Source organism: Cebidichthys violaceus, unplaced genomic scaffold (genome assembly GCF_023349555.1).
Source record: "Cebidichthys violaceus isolate CVI_PGR_0920_01 unplaced genomic scaffold, fCebVio1.0.p SCAF_27, whole genome shotgun sequence".
NCBI classification, from domain to species: Eukaryota; Metazoa; Chordata; class Actinopteri; order Perciformes; family Stichaeidae; genus Cebidichthys; species Cebidichthys violaceus.
This window is the reverse complement of record NW_027176450.1, coordinates 229,354-243,536: the sequence shown is the minus strand read 5'-3', so window position 1 is coordinate 243,536 and position 14,183 is coordinate 229,354. Positions and strand designations below refer to the sequence as shown.

The window sequence follows — 14,183 nt, the reverse complement described above, 5'->3', positions numbered from 1 at the left end:
CACACACAAAGGGCTGAGTCTCTCAGGATTTGTTGAAGCCGAGGGACACAGTGAGATGGTCACAATACTGGGGGCTGGCTGTGCCATAAAGCAGATAGGCAAGACGCCAGGCCAAGGAGCAGCACACAGATAGCGCCTGCATTGGAAACGACAGCAAATGGGCCGCTACAGTCACGTGAGGAGGAAATTAAAAGGTGAAGAAAATACCTGTCAGTAGACGTAATTGTGACACAGTGGAGGTACAAGAACATGAAACAGCTGGAGTGTTTTCATCAGTGAGAGTTGCCAGAGGAGTAATTACAAAATCATGTTCTCCTCACTTCTGCAGTGGAAAAAAACAAAACAAGAAACAATACCTTGCGAGCAAATAGGGAACGCGTGAAAGTGGTTTGCATGACTTGAGAAATGGTGCAAAACTAAAAAATATGCCTCACAAAACACAATCACACGTCTTTGTTGCCATTCATCCTCATTACAGGAGGAGGAGGAGTGGATCAGGTGGAGGTCTTAAATCAATCGTCAGCGGGTGTTTGCTGGAGAAAGCGTGTGCCAAAGCAAAAACAGAGGGCTAAGACGGCATGTGTTTGGCAGGTATTTGTTGGCTCAGCCGAAACATCATCAGCCCCGCTACATCTGCTATCAACATTGCATCCAAATATGCTCTACTATTGCACTTTAACTTGACTTTACACATACACTTGCCAGAATATTCTGCTCGACACAAACTGATCAGAGACACACTGCGGTCACGTGTTGCTTAAGGTGATGCAACGCATTTCTGACCACTGCTAGGTGGTTTGGCATTTAGTACAGTAAGGCTATTCAATTAAAGCAAAAATCTAAATTCAATAAAGAGGCATTTTCTAAATTATTATTTCATCCAGTTGTATCAGGATCACCCAGGATGCATGTTCAGTTCTGGAAAAAGACCGGATCAATTATATTAGAATAGTGGAGTCACCTCCAGAAGGTTTTAAATTCTAACAACTTTCAAAAATGTGTTTTTATGTTTTCGATGTAACACAAAGCAAATGAGGACTGGGGTAAGGCTGTTGAAAGTAATCCTGTTCATCACAGGCATGCGTTCGTGTTCCAAGCTTCCAGCCGTTTACAATGAATCAAGAAAAATGAAAGCCAAATGTCTCAGTGGGACGTAGTCCTGGGGCGTCTCTCTCCTGACACAGGAGTTTCTCCTCACTGAGGGGGAGGCAGCCATAACGCAGCCTATCCAACCCCCTCTACATCCCCCAAAACAAATAAAGTGTCTGATACAGACCAGGCCCCCGTCGGCGCCCCAGCCCCAGCCTTTGTCCGGGCCCCCGAGGCACAAAGCCAACTGTGATCAGGAGGCAGCATCGCTGATCACACACTGGGACACAAGTGCAGCAGACTGCAGCTACTCCATTCGGACTGATGATGGACTCTCAGAGTTACTCTAACTGTGGCGTAGGACGTGGTGGAGAGTGGATACCGATAGAGAACACACAAAACTCAGATGCGCATTTGCAGTGCAGAAGACAAGCAAAATGCCTGAGTGTACAGAAGCAAACAAAGGTTTCTCACGGCTGTGCTTAATTATGTCGGAGCGGTGAAAACACAATAAGTCAGCTTAGAGCAATGAAGCGTCCTAGAACATTCCCCTTGAAACACAGGGCAAAATTAGGGATTAGCAGTTCTGTCTGGAGCTTCTAACAAGCCTGGTTTTCAACGTCATTAGTGGAAAACTCAGAAACTCCTCAGGAGGCGAAAGAATTTCACATTTCTGGAATTTCCAGAGCAATTTCGAGTGCTCAGTCTGAGGAGGTCGGGATGTTTCACTGCCCCGTGTTCGCTGAAATGCCGTGAGAATGAGCAGGGCAGGTTTAGTCAGATTTGCCTTTCTCCGCGATAAGAAACGACTTCCTCATAGCATCTGAAACAAATCACTGACACTCAACACTCTGGCCTCTTGGTTCAGTCAACTGAGGACTTGTTTTTTAACTCAACCATTTAAAAAAAAAAAAAGTCTTTAGGTGGTAAATCTAGTCCCATATACACAATATATACGTAAAGTAAACACCTATAGAGAGGTAAAGACTCTTATGGCTCACTGCCAAACCACTAAAAGGATTAAGGTGTGAGGCCAGACCGCTGACAGAGGCAAGTATAAAAAGTATCAAGAATTCAAAACACAAATGCCTCCCAAGGAATTCCTGGGTTCCTCCCTTGCTCCTTGAGACTGAGCGCACCACGATTTGAACTAACGTAACGGATTCACCAAAAATCAACCTTAGTTTGCTGGCTAAAGATGCTGCCAAGTGAGTCAATTACCTCTGTTACAGCTGATTCTCTCATGTTGTTGTTGTTTAGGACACAGAAGGCAAACTGCTGCAGATTAAGATGTCACCCTACCTATGGTAGCTTTACACAGTAACCTATTTTCCATGTGCTGCAGACGCATGTGTGGCTGTCAGCTAGATTGGCTGGGAGGCAGTCAATGAGTCTAGCTTGCTCACGCTGTTTCCTTGAGGCTTTGGTCTAAAATTAGGTCCCCTGCCTGAAGGACATTGCATGATGGTGGTCTCCTAGACATCGGTAGAGGAAAATACACAGTCCTTTATGTGTTTCATGCCCAGAGTGTTCCGTCAAAAGCTAAAAGGACCAACGCAGCCTATGTCACTGAAAAGGTATTCTGGTGCTGCTGAAAGCCCGAGGACAAAAAATGCTGTATTGACAGAGTACTTTGTAATAACTGCTAAAAAGTCAATTCCTTTTCAAATGCATTTGTAACATCCCTCCTTTCTAAACCCTCTCATCCTGTCCAAAGCACTCCCGTCCAGGCAGAATGAGGTCTTTGTGAAAGTGTAACAACACAGACAGTCCCTTCCTGTCCTCTGCGTGGGGGAGACACTACAGCAGGACATCAAGATAAGGCTGCTGTTAGAAGATAACAAGATTCTTTTCTTTCCTCTCTTGTTCTCAGTGAAACAGGCCTGATGTTTCATGGCTGGGGTCTCTTCTTCACTCAGAGGTTCTAGAAGGCAGGTGCAGTAAATGCACCTGAGTGTTGAGCCCTGTAGGAAGCTGCAGGCGACGACTGTCGGTTGTTGTTACAGCTTAACCGGGACTGCTGGGTAAATTCGTGCCTCCAGCTCACACTCGCAGCCTAGACATAAGGGGAAAGCGCTCAAAACAGCCACTCCAGTCTGCCGTACCGCGGAAAAATGACAAGATGCGATTGGGGAATGTTAAAAATAACTGACGCAATGGTTTAGCTTTCCTGCTGAAAAGAGGAAATCCTACAATTTTCAGTCCTGACACGGTGCGACGACATTTATTCTCCATGTTCTTTAACTGTGCATGAGATGAGGCTCGTCAGACTCAAACAGAAGAGCACAGAGTCAGGACCGAAGAAACAAACGCAGTAAGTCTGTAAAGGACGCAGAGCTCAGATTCAAAGGGGATTCAAGATTAGATCCTCGTAGGCTAATTAGATCCATCTCAAGCATCTGTGAATCACTGCAAACTGGACACAATCAACATTTACGTTAATCCCACACTAAATTGGGCTCCTGAGCATGAAATTGATTCAGAATGAAAGGGGCAGCAGCTGTGCTGTTTTGTAATAAACAGAGTAAAACTAGTGCTCGGGATGCAACGAGTAGCCCAACCATCCAAATTAAAAGCAACTGCACACACACCATCTTCTGTAGTGTATTTCTAATGAAGACAGCAGAATCAAATTAACATGTGCCTTTTGTTTACAGGTTGTATCTGTAAGATGCTGTAATATTCTGTCTTAGTTAAATAAATTGAGTTAAATAAGAGCGCTATCAAGTCATTACCATTGTAATCCTTAAAATTTCAGCCCTGGTTGACTTGGTGACACCCGTGGTTACCTTGGTAACAGGAACTGTGGTTTTATAGTGCAGCTCTCCTACGGTGTAAAGAAAGTAACAGTGAGGCTGATATCAATGAGATCTAATTACGCTGCGATTACATGCTGCACTATTGCACCCTGTGAATCCCTCTCAGTCTGAATCCAGGGTAACAACCATGGCGGACTCCGCCATTAACAATAAAAACTACTATAGTGACCTTTTGCAGCCAGTTACTTTGTTGTTGTTCCATATCTTAACGTCCAGTTGCTGATGCCAGCTATCTAAAAAAAAAAATAGCCTGTTCACCTTCCATACACTTCTGTTGTTGGATTGTTGGACAGACGTCCACATTTACGAGGGCATATATAAATCAGATTTAGTACTAAGTTTATGTTATGTTATAAAATTGGTGAGATATGTGTTAAAATACAGGAACACGGTGATCATGAACACATTACCATACACAAAGTAAAGCGACAAAACAACAAAGTCAGACATCTACTTCCTGAAAAGCATAAGGTCAAAAGACAGATCATTACAGAATGCAAAAACATTGAATAACTATTTCACAAAAAATCTTGACCATCAAAAGTATCAAAAATGGGTTTTTGATTTCATGAAAATCTTAAATCTTGTATTAAAAAAAACTCCCAGTGCGGAGGACTTAGAGCGCCTCTAGCTTCTGTCACAGTTTGAAATGTTTAATGAAACATCCTGTACTAAAAAAATAATACAATCAGATTTGACTTGTCTCTCGTTCATCGCTTCCTCCTGATCTAAAAACAGGTGAGGGAGGCGTTTGTGTGGAGCTAACAGTCCACTGCACCTCTGTATTGTGCTAAACGCTAAGCCCGCCCACTTTTAAGCGGTCCAATCGAACGTAAAACTTTTTATTTAAATCCCCCTTGCAACTATACACCGCTAAAATATTCTGTTTCACTGAGAAATACGTCACAGAACAGAAGCTCTAACTTCCGTTTCACTGGAACTTCCAGTTCTTTAACATAGCTGCGTTCAATACAAACAGCCACCATGTTCCTCGTCTTTCAGGAAAAACAAGAAAATCTAATTCAACCATTGCTGTCAGTGGAAACATTAAGTCAGTCAAGGTCAAATATTCCACTATTGAATGGCTAAGAGGAGGTACACCTATGACTTTAATCTTACATATGTGGCAAAAAGGCCCATTTAAATAGCCTGACACCTTAAAAAGATTCAGCAAGGTTGTCTGGCTGTTGAGTGTTTAGTGGATGCAGTAAAGTGCTTTTGCCTGAAACCTGCCATAGAAGCCAACTCCCCGACGGCTTTAATGACATCTAAAAAGGTCTGACCCCTGAGTAGTCTGGACGGGCAGCCAAATACTGCTTATAGGGCAGCCGGGACCAGGCTGACGAGTACATAATCTCAGGGAAAGTGACTGAGGCCCAGGATAATGACGACCGTTCACCTTACGTGGCGTGTGCATGACAATAAAAACGGCCGATTCGCTGTTGAAACTATTGAATCCTGATAGAGAACACACTGATTACACTGGGCTGACAGAGAGTGTGCTGTGGTGATGTTTAGGGGTTGTATTGATAGCAGATTAAAGCTTCTCGTCCAACTTGAGAGCCACATCCCACTGGGTCTTACATGAATATTTGTTCACTTAAATCCAGGTCAAGGCGATCCAGCTAATTTTCCCACACTTTTTTCCTACAGCAGAGGGATTATCGGGGACTTTTCACGTCCAAACTAAATTCAAATATATTTTTTGACAAGGTCTTTTAAGCTCATGGGATGTTACATTACTACCCAACATATTAGTTGACGATTAATACGAGTTGCAGGTAAGAGATAGCTGATAAATTGCCGGGTGACTCTGTAGGAAGTCACAAACTCTTTCTATATATCCACAGGTCATTCATCTACAGCTCTAGCTGAAGAGTTGTGTTACGGCTCTCGATGCTAGATCCTCCCTTTACTCCCATCAGCTAGATGTCCCGTCACAGAGGGATTCTTTGTAGAGCCGTTGTTTACTAAAGAGTGAAAAGAGTTGGGTGCTGTGGGTGCCAGTGTGCCTGGAGATGGGGTGGAGGTTTATTCTACTCCTTCCAATTATCAGTCACTCAAGAGAAAGACAGCCAGCCAGCCATGCAGCTCTGTGTGTGTGCCTATGAATTATACATAGCCTCCATAAAGACACTTAACAGCTGGTTCCTCTGGAACTTACCAGCAACAAAGGCAGCCGTGTTGGCCCTGTGCGCCCGCTTATTAAAAACAGCAGCACTTGTGATTAAGGTTGTGCAGTAATGTGCGTTCTGACCATCGCAAAGCCAGCCAGTCACAGAGCTATTTTCAGTTCAATCTCATCTCTCTGGAGGGCGACCGGGCCAGCTGCCGATTTGCTAGCATGGCGGCGAGATGCACTACAGTAATTAAATGTCTGGTGTGGCTTGCTGACCTTGCTGTGGTTCAGGCTTTTCTATAGTCAACTGTAGCAGATGCCCCGGCCGTCATACGTATAGATCCAAAAACGGCTCGGGTGTTTAATGAATGTTAATGAAAGAAAGAGACGATGGCGCACAGCCGCTATGGTCCTGGAAACCTGGTTGTAAAACAGTAGTAAGTAAATGAAAGTCAATATGAATGTTTCAATGTATGAATTTTTACATTTTCAAGTTACCCCGAGATCGGTGGTGTAAATTCTTCTATTCTCTTTCGTGCAGTGACCCCATTTCCCCCATGCGGAGCGCTTCCATCTAATCCCATGCAATGCTCTTTCATGAAACCAAGTGTTTCCTTGCATTCGTATTTCCAAAAAAGATCAGTAACATTTTCCAAAAGAATGCTTTAGCTCGCCCGTACAGTGGCTTTCCTTTCTTTACATCTTCGTACACCTGCAAACATCTCCACAGCATATGATATATTATGATATCCAACAACGAAATGTTTTCCCATCGGAGAAATGTCGAGCTTCGCTTGATCCCATGTAAAGAATGCACAGACGTTGTTACAGATATACAGTTGCATAGCCTGTCTGGGTTAGCATTAAAACCTACATGTAATATTTGACCTTCTTACAGATTCCAGATTCAAAGGATTTGAATTGCAGTCTTTGGCTTGATTGTGAGGCAACAAATGTTACAAGAAATGGGATTTTCTGGGACTAATTCTGTGTCGCTTTGTATCAATACTCCTTTAACGCTCCTAACGAGATTCAGCCGGAGTCGTAACTTCCCACTACAAGGCCTCTTTAACGCAGCCTAATTCTAAAATCTATAATACAAGCAATCACACTCCTGTAAAACTGTTCAACAGGCCTTTTCCATAACAAATCCCTTATTTTCTATGGACGGGAGTTATTAGCGTAACTATATAATTTGACATGATGATTAAACATCAGACTAAGACAGAAAAAGACTGATTTGAATATCACCACCACAGGGAGCAAAATCGAGTGGGACTTAGTCAAGAAAGAGGCTTCCTCCAGACAATTATTATTTGCATTTTTCACCACACCCGCAGTCGACAATGTGTAATGTTTTACAATGAGATAGAGGTGCTAAAAATGGCTCCTTCAACAGCTGCTTCACCCCCCCCCTCCTCCCAAAATTCACCCCACCTTCTGCTTATGTCCCTTATTTTCTGAGCCATAATATTTTTCCGAGATTAGACACACAATTAACTCTAATGTTCTTAGTGGCGAGAGAGGGGGCTTACTGCTGGGGGACAAAGTATAATCATCTTTCCAAAACCCAGTTCTGTGTAAGACAATGCTTCGGCATTAGCTGATAATAGAGTGACATGCACAACACAATATACAAAGCTTATCTCCGAAACAACGCGTCCATTGGAAGTCAGAAGTGGCAACAAAAGATTTGCCATCAGAATAAATTGTCAGGTCTGTTTGACACGATAGTGAGGTTTCCTTTCCTCCTGTGTGGCCGACAGCTAAGCCCAGTTCGTCAACATTGCCCAAAGGATAACCTAACGGAGGTTCAAGCATGTGTAGAGCTGAGCTGACACCTACCAAGCAGGTAAGCAGGAGCGGACCGCACACCAGCACCTGCAGATGCAGCACCCCGGGGGACCTGCCTGCCACACCGCGTTTCCTCACGCTGACGCGGCGAGCTCAGACGCCGTGAGGACATTATGCAAAGAAACACCAGAACATAGGGCAAAGAACCAGGAGTAGAGAAATGCTTCGCAGATCTGGATGCTGGCTCAGGAATGTTTCCTAATGCCAGGCATCAGTGTAAATAGCAGATTCCCTCCATTTAAGGAGCTAAATAAATAGTCTGAAATCCAGAGACATGCGCCATTTGAAAACACTTTGATTACCATGAAAGAATAAACGCCAAACATTTATCTTATCACAGTTCTAAGCCTTGTTTAAAGTATAGCACCCGCTTCATTTTGAAAGTTGAATGAATTGCAGTGTAACTTTTTCCAAATAATCATACAGCATTTAAACCTCCTTCACTGCCTGGTCTGCAGCATCTGCGGATTATCTCCAGGAAAGATGTATTCTGGCGATGTTCAGCTGAGATACGAGGTACATGAAAAAGCCTTATTATCATCGTGGGGAACAGCTTATTTGTCACAGGGCCCATTATTCCTCATTAGGAGCAGAGCAGAGCAGGGCATCAAGTGGCTACGTGATGAATGTGCTTTGGGTGGGTATATCGCCCCAACGGCGTGACACAGCAATGATGACCGATGGGGGGGGGGGGGGGGGGGATCAGCACTGCAGTGACCTTGTTTTAACCGATACATGGATAGCAGAGGAAATGTCTCTCGCTCAGCACAGACTCTCTCAAACGCGTGCTACAACAATTACAAACACATTTATTACTCAAAATTGTATCAGACAGGTCAGATTTCTGGCCAGCGACTAATGCTGACAACAGGAGTTGGTTGAGAATGATGTCTGGCCTTCTAACGTTTCTAGCTAACTTTTTTCACGCGTGTTTACTGTGACACTGATACAAGACCGTTTCTGACATTTTAGATTGAATCCAATAAACAAACTGTCAAAACGTACGCGGACCCTGCACCTTCACCGTGACTGACAATCCCTCGGGGACAGACTGGACGCTACAGTGACTCACTCCCACCTCTCGAGGTACAAGTGGTGTTACAAGACAGGACGAGTCGGAGCTAGCTGGTTAGCATGCTCATCTCAATAGATGTCACTGTAACACAATACATAGTCTTTGACGTCGTCACTGTAACCTCACATTCGGTCGATATTAGCTCATTATTTGAATGTTGTAAACAAAAATTCTGCCTCTTGCTAAATCAGTTCTCAAAAAAAAAAAATCGAAACTGCTGGTTTCATCTTCTCAAATGAGTGAATGTGTTGCTTATCTCTGCTTACTAGTTATCGTAAATTGAGTACCTTTGAGTTTTGGACAGTTGATCGGACCAAATAAAAGCTAATTGACTAAGCATGCATGCAAGCTAGCCAATTTATCAAGGTCCTCTAGTCAACAGACGAGCTAAAGCACAACCTTTGAGAACTGATCAGCCACTCCTTTGTGTCATTGAAGTAAACTTCTCCAGAGCTATGCTGATTGGAAAACGGAGCACATTAATTGCAGGCCTCTGGTGACCCGGGTGTTGTCAGTAAGCCAATACTGTGGCCAGAGTGTTAGATAAGTTACAAGACATACAAACATGAAACATCCGTCGATGTAACATTGACTTTTTGACCACGGGGTTCACGTGTAATCTTGCCAATATATCTTCCCACAAGAACGTGCTGGCAGCAGTCATGAAGGCGGTTTTAGTCCCTACCTGTGAAAAAAGGAATGAGGTCTGAATACAGAGTGGCTGCACAGCCATTAACAGGACTCAGAAACTAGCACCACCATTAATCATTTTAGCTCATTCTCCAGCAGGCAGCAATTTGTTCTTTCAGAAAACCAGATAGGGAATGGAGGTGGGGGAAAGTAGAAGAAGAGGTTGAGTAATGTGGCGAGGTAGAGGTGGGATAAGCGTTTCACACTGCCATATAGGTGAATAGGAGTTGGCACAGGGCTAGTGCAGCACTGGCATGCTAAAATATTAACGTCCGGGGCTGTGAATATTCATGCACGGCCGTCCCCATCATCAGATCGTGGAGGACAAAGCAGTGTCCCCGGAGTGTAATCCGATTCTACATGTTCCTGCTCCGTTTTTCCAAGGACAGGGGGCTTTCGGGCAGAGTGGGCGGCTTTCTTGCTCGGAGGCGAAAGCTGCAACAGGTTTCAGCCGACAGGAGGTGAGCAGCGGACTGCTGGGTCATGACAAGTGAATGTGACCTCAAGTCATTACTGTCTGCGTGGGGCCAATGACAATTGCTCAGGCTGTGGTGGACACGCCACCACCCATCTTTCTGGTTGGAACTATTTCTTCACGAGCCCAAACACCATATAAATACACAGCTGTAAGAGAGGCCGTAGTTGTTCCCCTTATAGGATTATCACTGTTGCGTCAAGATTATTAAAACATCATCAATGGTTTGTGGAAAAATAACAGGGATTTTTTTTCTTGCTGTTAAAGAGGACCTAATACATACATGCAAATGAGGGGGAGGGTAGTTTTGTAGAGCAACCGGAGCGCGATCCGGTTGCTCTACAACTGTGTTGTAGCACGCACGCACGCGCGCGCGCGCTACAACTGTGTTGTAGCACGCACGCACGCGACAACTGTGTTGTAGCACGCGACAACTGTGTTGTAGCACACACACACACACACACACACACACACACACACACACACACACACACACACACACACACACACACACACACACACACACACACACACACACACACACACACACACACACACACACACACACACACACACACACACCTGTCTGTTTTCAAAAAGGTAACCAAGCAACCAGGTCCTGGCCATGGCCTTTGGTAGAAGGCTTATCAGGTAACTGCGCTCTGCTTGCTCAGTTTCTGTTTATCCTGGTCAGTGGTTTCCCTCTTGACCCAGACAGCCAGGTAGTGGAGGGGGGCAACAGGGTAAGTCCTGCAGCTCTGAAGCAGGGGAAATGACTGTTCTGGTCCTAAGCAAGGACTCAAACATATACAGACTAAATCAAGAGCTGTCCGTCAAGGAAGGGAACAACTTTGGAAATATGTTGAAAATGCCGTAAGCAGAGCTACTGCCAAGTGCATAGAGCAGTTCTTTATCGCATCAGCATGATCTGATGTGATTTTTAAGAGTAAAAGCCAACACCACAGCAGCTGGTCTCTGATACTATTGTCATATGAAAAAAAAAACATCATCACTACAAAGAATTAAAAAAGTGGGCCCCACTTTCACAACTAAACTGTGTACAAACATTCCCAGAAAGTCTTCTCCTTTCCTTGCATACTTGTTTAGTAAACCTGACTTATAATGTGAAGGCTATATGAGTACTGTCTGCGCTTTTACAGATTGAACATAACTTAAAGGATTTCAGGATCTCCCTTTTGAAACATTGCATAGTCCATGCGGTGTCTCAAGGACAAACAGCAAGGAAAATGGAGCAGGAAGACTATTTGTTATTGTGCCATTTAAGAGAGGTTAGCATATTATTGTGCATTACGTAGCCCATGCTGAAAGAATGCTACGAGTCTAGCGGATACTGTTCTTGTCTGCTGAAGTGGAACAGTGCCCAAATGACGAGGCCATGATGCCATTAAGATGGTAATGAGCCCAAACCAGTGTACAAAGCAACGTGAATCATGAGACAAAAGAAGGCTAAACCACACACTATACACACTATACAGACGCACACACACACCTTATACTGCATTCAGTGACCCAGCTTTTACATGGAGAGATGTGCCAGATGATCCTAAACAAAGCACGGTTTCTCACTAATCAGCAGACTGGAATGTCATTGCCCTGACCGTGGCTCTGCGGTTTCCCATCAAAATCTTTAAAACTATTTTTAATAACTGCCATGGTATGTCACTGATGGAGGCCACCACACAATCCTGTAGTAAAAGTTTCACACTGTTGTTTGGAGTGGGAGGAGCGATCTGCCAGTTTCAGTGTAAATTCCAGTGGAAGCCACACCCATAAAATTAAGTCATGCTACAATTAACAAAGCAACAGTGGTCAATTTAAACTCATCTGCCTATACATGAATAACTATAGTTTTGATGAATAAATAACTCACGCGTGTGATGTTTCTACATTTAACGCCCCAATGACACACTAACTAAAAATACAGATAAATACTTGATTTGACCTGCCTTGTCCTTATCTGCATTACAAATTATGATCTGTCAACTGCATTATGACTGACTGATGCTTCCCAAAATATACATGACATGGCTTTATAATAGGTGGTTAAGTTACATGTGATAACATGGGATGTGTTGGGGGGGGGGGGGTCAGCACTGGTGGCAGATGGCGGGCAAAAAGGCCGCACTTTGAAGTCCTGTAGCCACAGGCTTATAAGAGCGGATCAAGTAACCACGAGACGAAAAAAAACAAAAGACAGCACACGGAAATAGCAAAGAGTTTTGCCATCTGGAATAAAAAGCATCCACCATCACTATTCTGTATGAACTTCAAACACACCGCTGTATATTAAATACCTATTGATTCAGTATAACTAATTACCAATCGAGGAAGTTAAAATGTAAACTGCGACCACTTTAATGTAATATGTAACGTAATAAAATGAATATCGTTAGCGAACTTCAATTATCTGGTGACGTTTACGAATGACCTAAAGTAGACGTGACGTTAGTTTAACTGTTTAAATTGTAGATTGGTTTTAGCCGGACTGTTCTAGTGTGCTAGCTAACTAAACTGACCTGGGCTCGGAGTTACTCGTGTTTTCAGATGCGGTTAGTTTAACCACTGCGCTAGTTAAACGTTAACCAGAGCAGCTCGAGGTAACGCTACCTAACCGAACGGTTTTCAGCATGTTCAACTTATCAAACCGGGCGAGTGTCCGTGTGAACGGTTAACGTGAGAGCAACGCTACATGGCTGACCGGAGATTGTACTCGCTGTCGTTCTGGTGGGAAAAAAACATTCTAATCAAAGTAGCTCATCGGCAGCTGGGTGTCATAAAAACTTACCTGCAACGAGGCTCAACAGTACACAGCAGAACCATCCAGTCCAGAGCGCCATTCCTCTTCCAGCCATTCCACGACTTCTTCAGCGAAACTTGGTCGGAGAACTTGTGCTGAGTTCGAGTGAAAAAGCGGCAGTCCGGCTCGACCGAAGCATCCAAACTCCACTCCTCCTTCTCCTCCTCCTCCTTCTCCTCCTCTCTGCAGGTGCACAGCGGAGCGAGCGCGCCGCAGGCTGTCACGTGACACACGGTTGTCCCAAAGTAGATCCAGTGTCGCCCACTGCCGGAAACAACGAGGAACTGTCCCACTTTCTATTAATGGTGGAGAGGAGCCCGTGTTTACCTGCGTTTGTATAATTTTGTGGATGTCTTTCTCTGCCACCAGCCCTCAAAGAGGTTTCTCAATCCGACAAACAGGGAGCGGTGACTGATTTTGCAGCATCGTTATTCAAACATTGTCCGTATTGACCATACAAGTAGGACACATGTTAGCTCTCCTTTTTGTTTCAATAGAGAATAAGTCACAACACAATTCCTTGCATAGAAGTTTACCAATCTTTTAAAGGAACCCTCTCAGCCATTGTGCTGATGGGTCCAGGAGCTGAACACCATCTATAGGTGAAACTATAGCTCTGATGCCACAGAGTTATTATAGTGTGTTAATGAGTACATTTAAGGACTCAAAGTAATCAAAGAAATACTCACTTAACCACTTACCCCTTGTGATATCTAACCACAAAGACAGTTTAGGTTTTATTGTTGGAATGCTGATTCAGCATTCCAAGTATTGTTCTTCAAATCTTTATTCAGTGTGGCTTTGTGGCACAAGGCAGGAATACTGCCTGTGCCAAAGCACACTGACTGTAATCCTGCGGGCTTATTGTTGGAATGCTGATTCAGCATTCCAAGTATTGTTATCCTAATTGTTGGAATGCTGATTCAGCATTCCAAGTATTGTTCTTCGAATCTTTATTGTTGGAATGCTGATTCAGCATTCCAAGTATTGTTCTTCGAATCTTTATTGTTGGAATGCTGATTCAGCATTCCAAGTATTGTTATCCTAATTGTTGGAATGCTGATTCAGCATTCCAAGTATTGTTCTTCGAATCTTTATTGTTGGAATGCTGATTCAGCATTCCAAGTATTGTTATCCTAATCTTTATTGTTGGAATGCTGATTCAGCATTCCAAGTATTGTTCTTCGAATCTTTATTGTTGGAATGCTGATTCAGCATTCCAAGTATTGTTATCCTAATTGTTG

The 14,183-nt window shown here is 43.8% G+C and overlaps 1 protein-coding gene across 1 annotated transcript in view; it reads right to left on the bottom strand.

The window, feature by feature from the left end:
* The window catches only part of cxadr (CXADR Ig-like cell adhesion molecule), a 35,325-nt gene extending 22,239 nt beyond the window's left edge, over nucleotides 1–13,086 (bottom strand). The window contains exon 1 of the mRNA XM_068721325.1: nucleotides 12,928–13,086. Within this exon, the coding sequence (XP_068577426.1) occupies nucleotides 12,928–12,994 (67 nt within the window). The 5' untranslated portion in view covers nucleotides 12,995–13,086. The remainder of the gene's footprint in view (nucleotides 1–12,927) is intronic.
* Between the last annotated feature and the right edge of the window lie 1,097 nt (nucleotides 13,087–14,183).